The sequence below is a fragment of the Cetorhinus maximus genome, chromosome 14 (assembly GCF_964194155.1).
Source record: "Cetorhinus maximus chromosome 14, sCetMax3.hap1.1, whole genome shotgun sequence".
Lineage (NCBI taxonomy): Eukaryota > Metazoa > Chordata > Chondrichthyes > Lamniformes > Cetorhinidae > Cetorhinus > Cetorhinus maximus.
Window position 1 is genome coordinate 19486477 of NC_135892.1, and position 12655 is coordinate 19499131.

At 41.0% G+C, this 12655-nt stretch overlaps 1 protein-coding gene across 5 annotated transcripts in view; it reads right to left on the reverse strand.

Moving 5' to 3' along the window:
* The window catches only part of stxbp5a (syntaxin binding protein 5a (tomosyn)), a 193094-nt gene that overhangs the window by 83337 nt on the left and 97102 nt on the right, over positions 1–12655 (reverse strand). For all 5 annotated transcript variants that reach the window (XM_078556629.1, XM_078556631.1, XM_078556630.1 and 2 more), the window contains exons 10-12: positions 9305–9459; positions 3500–3572; positions 908–1055 (exon numbers count right to left, since the gene is read on the reverse strand). In XM_078556629.1, coding sequence (XP_078412755.1) covers positions 908–1055; positions 3500–3572; positions 9305–9459 — 376 coding nt within the window. The remainder of the gene's footprint in view (positions 1–907; positions 1056–3499; positions 3573–9304; positions 9460–12655) is intronic.

Sequence of the window (12655 nt, forward strand, 5' to 3'; positions counted from 1 at the left end):
AATATAAGCAACAGATCAAATAAAAACAGGATCCAATAAGGGGACCCCCACAAATCAGCTGTTTGTTTGAAGGAGAATAGCAAAAAAGGTAAATTACTCCAGAATTAAGTTTCCCAATTATAGTTTGGCATCTTCAGGAACATTCAGATTCTCTGCTTCCCTCGCTATCATTAATTAGTAAACAATTAAAACATCTGTAAGCATAGTAGAAGGGCTGAAGCCCCAAAATCTCTGTCAGGAAATAAAACCACTTTGAAGACACCCATAACTGAAATATAATCATAGAAGTGTGCAACTCAGAAGGAGCCCATTCACCCATTTTAGTAAGGTGCTGCATTGGAGAATTGTTACGAAAATGAATAACACCCCCCGAAAGTAGAAAAAGAGGAGTAAAATGAAGTGCTGAAGGCACACAGATGGTCAATGTAATAATGCTTCAAGGATGGATATCTGTTCCTACTTTGCAGATATCAATGACAAAATCTACATAGTGCTCAAACACCGCTTTTTTTTCTCCAAATGGAGGCCTTAAATAACCACGATGCACTAAATAAACTCACTATGCTATTTTAATTCATGCAATTTAAAAAGCAATCTAATTTTAGAAACAAAACATTTAACAATGAAGAGAAGCACTGAATACATGTGAACTGTGAAAACGGCAGGAGTATTAACAAACGTACAGATGTGTGTCTATTCATGTAAGCAGTAGATCAAAGAGGTCACACTGGGCAGAGAGACACTACTCTCCCAAGAGAAACAGTTTAACAGTGTGGTGCACATGATACTCTAAATAGCAAGGAAATTCTGCATAAACATTCGTGTGAGAGATTGGAAATACAGAGGAAATGCATAGGAGTACAAACAAACAATGCGGCTTTTATATTTCAAAAGATAAATTCTAAACCTTTTTACTGTATCCTTGCCGTTTCTGCTTTGCCCCAACAGAATAAAGTGCAGGAATTAAATCAACAGGGCAGTCCGCAAAATACTCGCAACAGGTGACGGGCGATTCATGTATATCCAAAGGGTATGGGTTCTCAAATATAGGGTAACTGGAAGGCAAAAAAAAAAAATCAACATGCATAAAATCATGCAGAGTCTTAAACAGTGGCAACAGACTTTTCATTAAAAACTGTAAAATTAACTTCCAACAGAGTTAGGACTTGTCATATAAGTCCAGTAACTTAAGTCATAAATTGGGCAAAAAGTGTACACAGTGATTACGCCATAACACCCAGTTATGATAGAAAGGAGCATATTGTCAAGAATTTGCCGATAGATTATGGTGATCCACTGCTTTACATTAATTATTTCTTTAACAAAATACATGGATACTGTACCCTGTTCCAAACCATTTGTTTAGTTTTAATAAGAACTACAGGATTCATGATTACTTATCAGACAGCCACTTCAAAATATCCAGGTCTCAACTAGACAATGGGTAGAAAATGAAGGCCATATTAGAATCAAAGAATGGTTACAGCACAGATGGAATCAATTTGGCCTATCGTGTTCGTGTTGGCCCCTCTGCGGGATCAATTCACTGAGTGTCACTCCCCACCTTTTTGCTGTAAGCCTGCACATTTTGCCTTTTCAGGGAATGACCAATTTCCTTTTGAATGCCAAGATTTTTTTTTTAAAAATTCATTCACAGGATGTGGGCTTTGCTGGAATTGATGGCCAGCATTTACTACCCATCCCTGGTTGCCCTTGAAAAGATGGTGGTGAGCTGCCTTCTTGAACCGCTGCAGTCCTTGTGGTGTAGGTACACCCACAGTGCTGTTAGGGAGAGAGTTCCAGGATTCTGACCCAGCAACAGTGAAGGAATGGCGATATATTTCCAAGTTAGGATGGTGGGTGAGTAACTTGGAGGGGAACTTCCAGGTGGTGGTGTTCCCATGTATTTGCTGCCTTTGTCCTTCTAGATGGTAGTGGTCGTGGATTTGGTAGGAGCCTTGGTGAATTCCTGCAATGCATCTGCAGGAATTCTGTTTTGTTCCTCTACACCTTTCCCATTAGTCGGTGGCATATAGACTAACCAAGCAATGTATTGCACCTGTCTTGTTCCTTAGCTCTAGCCAAGTAGATTCTGTCCTTGATCCTTCTGGGACATCCTCTCTCTCCAGCACTGTAATGTTCTCTTAATCAATGCTGCCACCATCACCTTTCCTTCCTTCCCTTGCTGCATGAAACTTGACATCAAACCCATCTCATCAGAGATCATAACGCGGTATGGTATTCCAAGACTGGAAAATCCTTCAACAAGGATGAAATCAGCAACTGAAGCTTGAATGTTTTATTTTTGTTAAAAGCTACCATCAATTTAGGTGGGATTGAGGGGTATAGTGTTACGGGGAAATTAAAAATGCTAAAAGAAAACACAGTAAGAATTTGCTGAACATACTTAAAATCTCCAGGCAGCCATTGGTGCTAAACATATTAACAGTTGAGGATAAGCAGATGGACATTGCACACAAAGAGGCTTTGAGTTTTTGTGTGATTTACACAGAAGTCAAGAGATGAGCTAATGTCCAGTAACAGGCAGGACAATTCAAGAGGTGTAATGATGTGGTGAAGCCTTGAGAGCTAGACTGGAGATAAAACATGGCATAAAGTTAGATTAAGTGTACTCCTCTCTCAGATAGGGAAGGAGCAGATGGTTTTAGCTTAGAAATGGGAAGACATACAATGGACAAAGAGGGGGCTTTGATGGAACACAAACAGTCTTGAGTTGTGAGAACCAAGGTCTTTGCATATGTGTTTTAATTTTGATTGGGTAATATAATTATGTATACATCCTTTAGAATAATTGGTTAGCAAAATCACATGTTTATGTACTCAATAGGATAATGTTAACATGGGACCGGTGTGTCGGTTACCGATTGGATGTATTCAAATATGCTCAAATGTATTATGATAAGAAAAAGTACAAAAGTAGTGAAATGTAATCAATCTGGGAGCTGGGTCTTCATTCTTAGGAATGATTGCAGCTCACTTGCATACGCTTGAATAAAACCGGTGAAAGGAAGCCTGAGTCTATGTGGTCGCTGTGTGATCGGGGATTGTAACTTCTCCTCTTCAACTGGCCTACGTAGTAGTTGTTGGATTGGAGGGAGTACCATCTTCAATAGTGAGACGGTGAATAAACGGATCTGAGCGATATGTTTGAAAACTAAAAAGGAATGATAGCTAATGGCCTTTGATTGTTCGAAAGTATTTTGCATTTAACTTTTTTCTCTAAAAGACATCTGCTTGGAGTCCCTGTTTCCTCAGGCCCTTAAGTTACCTCAGTCGGGCACCTCTTTTTGAGGAGTAATCATCTACAGTCAAGCCATTACTCAACATCAAAATACTACTGTAAGGCAAAACAATGATTAGATATGGCAGGAATATATGCCTTCTTTGACTGAATGATTTTTATTTAAGCTGAACTGCTATTTTATTGGCCCAGTTTTCTGGTCATTACTACAAATGTCAATTCCAGCACAATTCTTACCCATTTTGTCCGAGGTCTACAACTACTAAGTCCTTTTCCAGAAGGACAACAACCGCATACGGCTCCTGAAAATCTGTAGGAAAATGACATTAAATCAAACATGTCAGAAGTAGATGCATACAGCTCAATTGATAAACTGGTCTTCAGATAAAGACTTGTAGAGCGCAGTCCAAGTATCTTGGAATTTTAATATTTTCTAGTCTGCAGAAAAACAAATTTCAATTCTGTAATTTTTCATTGAATGCAGAAAAGAATGGTCCTCATTCTTATCATCCCACTCAAACTCTCCACCGATCCAAAATTTGAACTGCAATACATTAGGTGAGTGCAGAGGTCTTAAGAGTGTGGGGTTAAGCCACAGTGAGAACAAGCGGGACTTAGGCATTACACTTTCATTTACATATCTTACTGTATTTTGAGTTTAATACTATTTTCGCTGTCTTCATTTTATCTATTCAACACTAAGGAGGTTTGAAATTGTTTATTTGGCTCTTGGTGAGATTGTAAAGGGAAAAAATGGATGCAGATTTCAGCCTTAGAGTTGTAGTTGGACTTCATTTCTTCCTACAGTTAATACTTCTGCGTAATAAGGGTTTGATTCTTGTAAAAAAAGTTTGCTGCTACACACTATTTTTTTTTAAGTGAGGCACAAAGGGGTGTCAATGCAGGGAACCCATTTGATGTGCATGAAGTGCCATGTGAGGACCAAGCTGGATCCCGTATAACCAGGGGTAGCATCTTTGCAATGAAATGTCAGAAAATTGAGCTGGTGGAGAAGAACTGTTCAAGGAGCAATTAGTTGCACTGAAGCAGAGGTCACCAGCAGTTTCTTGGTAATTCTCCCCAGATTGTCGCCACCCAAAGGGCTGTATTGGGCAGTTAAGCATACAGGGATAACAGAGAGGAAGGCGTACACATTAATCCACAACGGCAACAGAGGAAGGGAACACTCATGGGCACTGGGAGCCAAGGAACTGTTCAACAGGCACTTAGGGTTGGACAAGTCAGAGGTGGGCAGCAATTGTGAAAAGTGCAGCATCCTGGAATACTGAATTGGATGGGCAGGGCGGGAGAAGGGGGCAGTTGAGACTCAAAGCGGAAATGTTATATTTTTCCCTTCTAACATTAGCCATATGGGGATTCTATTTTAAAGCAACCCTTTAGTTCATGCTTCCATTCCAGCACTGATAAAATCCTTCACTAGCACAGCTACCCCTGAATCCTTCATCAGCACAGCCGCACTTGCTATTTACAATGCATGGACACAAGAAATGTATTTGTCCCTTTCGCCATCAAGACATACTGGTGGCCTAGTGCTGACACTACTCATTTATCTGGAGGTGTCCAAATTGTTTAATGTGCTTTCTCACTCATTTGGATGAAATACAGAAAACACAAAAGGGCCCTGCTCCTATCTGCTAACATTGCTTACTATTCCACGATCATCCAAAAAAGATAACTCAGCTTCTTTTCCACATTTTGAAACATGTTCTTAAACCTTTCCCCCATCTCCTCCACCCTTACCTCCAACAACAATTCCAAGGAGCACCAAGATCAAGACCATGCATTCAGTTGCCTCTGCCATTTGCCCTTTCCATACCCCACTGAGTCAAACTTCCTCGAAAGATTCTCCTGGCCCAGCTCTGAGCTTGCATGTTTCTCTTGTTTTTCCCATCTCCCCTTGTGTCCTCTCCAAGTTCATCCTATCCATATGACCAACCTCCTGCTCCCTTGACCCTACCCCCACTAAACTGACCACCAACTTCCCTTCCTGGCGCCATGTTAGCTAACTATCCTTTCTCCTCTTTCCTGCAGCAACATATCCTTAGGTCCCTATTTATCATCATCTTGCCCCTCAGCAACATCATTTGAAAATGCATCAGATCCTACTTACACAATGACAACACCCACCACCTCTCTGAACCCCTCCTGTCTCCAAATTGTCTGACATCCATTATTGGACAAACAGAAATTTCTCCCAACTAAATACTTAGAAGACCAAAGTCAATGTCTTTGGTCCCCACCATAAACTCAGTTCTCTAGCTACCATCTCCATCCCTCTCCCTGGCAACCGTCTGAGGCTGAAAGTTCAGAACAGAAAGTTCACAACCTTAGTGGGTGTTGTATTTGATCCCGAGATGAGCTTCCAACAAGATATCTGTGCCATCACTAAAGCTACCTATTTCTATCATAGAATCACAAAATGGTTACAGTACAGAAAGAGGCCATTAAGCCATCATATCTGTGCTGTCATCTCTAACTCTGCTTCTCTATCTTTTCCTAATAGCCCTGCAAATTTTTCTCTTCAGGTAATTATCAATTCTCTTTTGAAAGCCTTGACCGAATCTGCATCTACCATACTCTCAGACAGTGCATTCCAGATCATAACCACTTGCTGCATAAAAAAAATCAGTTCTCTGGTTCTCAATCCTTCCGCCAATGGGAATAATTTCTCCCCATCTACTCTGTCCAGACCTCTGATGATTTTGAGCACTTCTATATATCTCCTCTTAATCTTCTCTTCTCCATGGAGAACAGCCCCAGGTTCCCTAATCTATCCGTGTAACTGAAGTTCATCCCTGGAACCATTCTTGTAAATCTTTTCTGCATCCTCTCCAATGCCTTCAAATACTTCCCAAAGTCTAGTGCCCAGAATTGGATACAAGTCTCCAGTTGAGGCCAAACCAGTGTTATACACAGATTTAGTATAAATTGCTTGCTTTTGTACTCTGTGTCCCTATTGATGAAGCCCAGGATGTCAATGCTTTTTTAATCGCTTTCTCATCCTGCCCTGCACCTTCATTAATTTGTGCACATATACCCGAAGGTCCCTCTGCTCCTGCACCCCCTTTAGGATTGTACCCTTGATATTGTCTCTCCTCGTTCTTCCCAGCAAAATGAATCACTTCACATTTCTCTGCATTAAATTTCATCTGCTATTTATCCGCCCATTCCACTAGTATGTCTGTGTTCTCTAAGTTCTACATGATCCTCCTCTCAGTTCACAATAGAGAGATTTTTTTGTCATCTACGAATTTCAAAATTGTGCCCTGTATATGCATTTATCATTAACATATATTCAGGAAAACCAGGGGTCTAACACCAAACCCTGGGGAACCCTACTACTGAATATAATTTCCACCAGTTCGAAAAGCATCCATTCACCATTACTGTTTCCTGTCACTCAGCCAATTTCTTGCTGCCACTCTCTCTTTTATCCATGAGCTCTAACTTTGTTGACAAGCCTGTTTCATTGTACTTCGCCAAATGCCTTTTGGAAATCCATGTGCCACCACATTACTTTTTCTGTTACTTCCGTAACATCGCCCGATTCCACTCCGCCTCAACTTATCTGCAGCTGAAACCTCATCTATCCTTCTGTTATCTCTAGATTTGAACTATTTCAAAACACTCTTGGCCAGCCTCCCATCTTACATCCTCCATAAACGAAAGGTCATTGGAAATTCTGAAGTCCATAGCCTAACTTGCACCATGTCCTGTTCACCTATTATCCCTGTGCTCAATGAATCACATTAGCTCCCAGTTAAGCAATGCTGTTGATTTTAAAATTTTCTTCCTCATTTTCAAACCCATGCGTGGCCTCACACCTCTCTATCTCTAAATTCCTCCAGCCATGCAATCCTCAAAGATATCTGTGCTCCTCTAATTCTGGCCTTGTGTGCACCCTCGGTTTTAATCACTCCATCACTGGCAGCTGTGCTTTCAGCTGCCAAGGCCCTAAACTCTGGAATTTCCTCCCGAAACCTCTCCGCCTCTCTTTCCTGCTCTAAGATGCTCTTTAAAAACTACCTCTTTGGCCAAGTTTGTCATCTGCTCAAATATCTCCTGGTGTCAAATTTTGTCCGACAATGCTCCAGTAAAGTACTTTGGGATGCTTTACAATTACAAGCTGCTTTGTTGATTCACATGGGTTTGACTATAAAAAAATTACATAACCTTCTGATCACAGTAAACAATCAGCAGAATCAGAGTGCTGCAGTATAGCACATGTTTGAGACCATTACTTTACAAGTGGGGTAACAGTATTCCCCAAGACTTGCAAATCTCGGAATCTACAATTAGCTGGTATAGTTAAAACACTGCACTCATATCCAGTAATACACTTATTTGAACTTCACCAAATAAATATTTAGGGAATGATTCACAGGCAGTAATCTGATTGAGAATTTGGCTAAAACACAAGAGCAAAATGTAAGCTCTGTATAACTGTATAACCCCACGATGGTTTTTACTAAATTCTAGGTCCTTTTTTTTTAAGCTAACAGCTGCTCTCAACACAGTTACCGATGGTCAACAAATTCTTCCATTATTGTTGGGAGATGACAGGGGGAGGGGGTGACCGTCAGAAATGCCCACACTCCAGTGGCCACAGTCCATGCTGAGAGGCACTCTCTGCCAAGAAACTCCTTAGTCAGGCAGCTGGGAAGGTGTAGTTTACAAATATATGCACAGATGTCAGTTGCCCAAAATCATCTTCACGGATGTCAACCAGCCCATTGACAGAAGTAGCCACTTGCCAGAAGTGTCAATTTAGTCCACAGCGTGCTTACAAATGAATCCCTGTTTCACTGGTTGAAAGTTCCACTTATAACATTGTCTTTAGTACTATCACAGTGGTTTATTTAATTTTTGATCTCCATTGCTTCAAACTTAAACATCAATGAATAAATTGCAACGAACTGTAAGATCATCTGAAAGGAGAGCGCATTTTTGTGATAAATAATCTCAGGCAAAACTCCCTGTATTGTATAATGAGGTCAGCTGTGGCTCAGTGGTAGAGCTATCACATTTGAGTCAGAGGTCATGGGATTAAGACCCACTCCAAAGGCTTGAGCATATAATCTACACGGCATATAAATCAACCCAGAGTACACGACCACCCCAAAAATCATGCTTTTTGCAGATACTCAACGTATAAGTTGATCCCCACACTGCCACCCCCACCCCGACCTTTCGGACAGGACATACTATACTCGCATTCTTAGTAGTCAGCCTCAATTTTTCACCTACAAATGGATCTCTTACTTACCGGTACCTAATAACTGGGTGCAAGAGATCAAGGAAGCAATATGGACTATGTTGCAAAGATGCACCCACACTGAGCAGGCCACCCCCCCAGACGGCGAATGACAAAGTTGGCAACCACGCACACCAGAAATTTGCTTTTATACTCGGCATATAAGACAATCCCTGTTGCTAGGATGATTTTTTTGAGGCAAAGGTCAGTTTATATACCAAAGTCTATGGAAAATTGACACCCAGTGCATTACTGAGGGAATGTTGCACTGTTTGGATGTACCATCTTTCTTATGAGATGTTAGAGACCAAAGCCCACATGCCCCCTCAGGTAAAAGATCCCATGACATGACTGGAAGAACAGGGGAGTTCTGGTGAGATGAGCAAAATTTATCCCTCAATCAAGATTACTAAAATCAGATCATCGGCTCATGTATCCCATTACCGTCTGTAGGTGTTGCTGTGTAAAATGACTCCTACATTTCCTTACATTAAAACAGTGACGACACTTCAAAATTATATATTGGTTGTAAAGTACTTTGGGACATCCTCAGGCTGTGAAACACATAAAAATACAAATCCTTTACTTTCCTAGGAGAGTAGTTTACATTTAGAATATGCCACAAATTCAGAGTCAGTTATCATGGGCGATGCCCATGAAAAGCAAATACATTTGTGACGGATCTTTATTTTTGGATTTGTGGGAAAAGGACTGCAGAATGCAAAGTTGTCACAGCTGATACAAACTGGGTAACTGGATAAACCTACCGCTAGGATATGGCGTTTCACAGAGGGTGAGAAAATCGACAATCGGGTAGTCCATCTCAAGTACTGCAGTGCTCTTCCCATGCATCACTGTCAAGCATGGTCTTCTGCCTACAGTATCATAGGACAGACCTCCTGAGAATATGATGAAAGGATCTCTGGAAGCAAAAGTTGTAAATATTAGTTTTCAACAAGCACATGTTTGAGATTTGATTTTCTCTGCTAAACGTGATACAAAACAGTGAAATCCCAATCAAATATTTTACTGCAATTAGTAGCTTATAGCTACTGGGATGCCCATCTTTCAAAGCAAGCAATGTGCATGTTATACAATAAACCTGATGCAATAGCCTGAAGAGTAGAACATCCAATAGCTTTTTATGCTGATTAGTTTTATGGGGAAATAGTTAACTTAAGTGAAAAGTCCTTCTGCAGAACTGATCAATCACTTTACAAATTATCTGAAATGCTATGTAACTGCCTTTAAGAATAGGATGCTTAACATTTTAAAAGGGTAATTTAGAAACGTTACTAACGTGTACATAGAATGCAATTTGGTCTTTGTAGACAGGTAAAAAACTCAAATACTGGCACTTCACAGAATCACAGAATTTTAACAGCACAGAAGGAGGCATTCCAGCCCATCGTGTCTGCACAGCTCTCCAAGTGAGCATTATGACCTAGTGCCATTGCCCTGCCTTTTCCCCATACCCCTGCACATTGTTTCTATTCAAAACAGAATTCAAAACACTAGTAGAGAGACTTACAATATCTACAACATTTCAATTAACCTATGAGCACACCATGCTATGAGCTGATGTTAGCCCTGCAATCATAACCGATACCTTTGGCTGCTTAATCAGTGGGACAAATCAAAGACCAAACAAAGTGAAAATAAACATAACCAAAGCCCAGTACCATGTGCAATTCTGGTGACTGTACGAGGAGATCCCGGCACTAGAGAGGGCATAGTGAAGGGTAACTAAACAGACTGGCACCTGAGCTACAAAGGCAGTCTCCAGAAATGGGGAATATTTGTAATGGAGAAAAGGCAGCTGAGAGACACCGTATCGATATGTTCAATATTCTAAGGAGTAGAAATTTATGATACCCACATTATATTTTTGATATTACAAATTGTACAGACTTAAGCTGAGAACAGCAATAACAAATGGTCAGTTTAAACTGAATTACTATACACCGGGAATGAGGAATGTAATGAAAAAATTGCCCAGTGAAGCAAGGAGTGTCCAAATTTGAGAGAACGAGACAGGGGAAGAAGAAAGAGAAGCAAGAAAGAGGGGAGAGAGGGAGGAGTCAGAGAGAAAGAAAGAAAAAACATACATAAATACACAAATATTTTTGAATTATAGGACCAATGATCATTTCTAGCCCTGTTTATCGCTATACTGAACCACAAAAAGCACCACTTCCCTGTCCTGATCAGTATACCATTATTGGATCACTCAATAAGTTCACATTCCTGGATCAATAATTTTACAATTTTGTTTATTGAACTGCATATACATACTGGCTCAGTGGATTCAATCGTTTGGAATTTGAATGGTCACCTCCTCATTTTTTGCTCTTTCCTCAATAATCACACAATTCAGCAATCTCGGAATGAACTTTCCACTTCATCAAAATCACCTACTATCAAATAGCATACAGCACTAACACCACTGATTTCAGAGAGTGTACAATGCCAACATGGTGGGATGATACCTTGGACCAAGGGGCGAATCGCAGGAACGTTTACATCCAACCACCTCCGCTGGGGTGGGGCTTTGGCTTCTTCTCAGGGGATCTCGAGGCCCTGACGATAATGTGTCCCTGCTAACACTTGTAACTCAGACATGCTTCCACAGCTTTAACCATACAATGCAAGAAAGAATGTGACAAACTTATATGATAAATCCCTGGTTTTCTTTCATATTTAATTTGTTATTTTGTCTCATTTTATTTGTTTCTTGTAAGTTATGTTCTGAAACTTGGTAAGGGAAAGTGACAGATGACATGCAGAGCCAGGGATGATGAAGATGCTAGAGCAAAAAGGGGAAAAAAATGACAGAAAGCGACAGGCAGCAATTAGAGAAAGGAAAGATGAAGGGGCTAGAGCAAGAAGGTAAGAAGTTGACAGAGTGACAGAATGCAAGAACCACCAGTGTTGCAAGTAAGAGACCAAGGTTCCCATGGAAGCTTTCATCTATGATTCTCATTATAATTATGAATCAGACCCAGAATATGATATCAGCAATAGATCAGAGGTATGTGAATATTGTGATGAAAAAGAGCTGCCTTCAATGTGCTACGCAAATTGTAAAGAGTCATAGAGGTCTACAGCACAGAAAAAGGCCCTTCGGCCCATTGAGTCTGTGCCGGTCAAACAAGTGCCTATCTATTCTAATCCCATTTTCCAGCACTAGGCCCAAAGCCTTGTCTGCCATGGCATTGCAAGTGCACATCCAAATACTTCTAAAATGTTGAGGTTTTCCGCCTCTACCTCCCTTTCAGGCAGTGAGTTCCAGATTCCCACCACCCTCTGGGTGAAAAAATTCTTCCTCACATCCCCTCTAAACCTCCTGCCCCTTACCTTAAATCTATGCCCCCTGGTTATTGATCTCTCCACCAAGGGGAAAAGTTCCTTCTTGTCTACCCTATCTATGCCCCTCATAATTTTATACATCTCAGTCATGTCCCTGCTCAATCTCCTCTGCTCCAGGGAAAATAACCTCAGTCTATCCAATCTCTCCTCATAACTAAAACTCTCCAGCCCAGGCAACATCCTGGTAAATCTCCTCTGCACTCTCTCTAGGGCAATCACATCCTTCCTATAATGCAGATTCCAGAGCTGCACGCAATACTCTAGCTGTGACCTAACCAGCGTTTTATACAGTTCCAGAATAGCCTCCCTGTTTTATATTCTGTGCCTCAGCCAATAAAGGCCAGTATCCCATTTGCCTTCTTAACCACCTTATCTACATGTCTTGCTACCTTAAGGGACCGATGGACATGCACACCAAGGTCCCTCTGATCCTCACTACTTCCCAGGGTCCTACCATTCATCATGTATTCCCGTGCCTTGTTTGTCCTGCCCAAGTGCATCACCTCACACTTATCCAGATTAAATTCCATTTGCCACTGATCAGCCCATCTGATCAGCCCGTCTATATCCTCCTGTAATCTAAGGCTATCCTCCTCACTATTTACCACCCCACCAATTTTTGTGTCATCCGCGAACTTACTGATCGACCCTCCTACATTCAAGTCTAAATTGTTTATATATACCACAAACAGCAAGGGACCCGACACTAATCCCTGTGGAACCCCACTGGACACAGGCATCCAGTCACA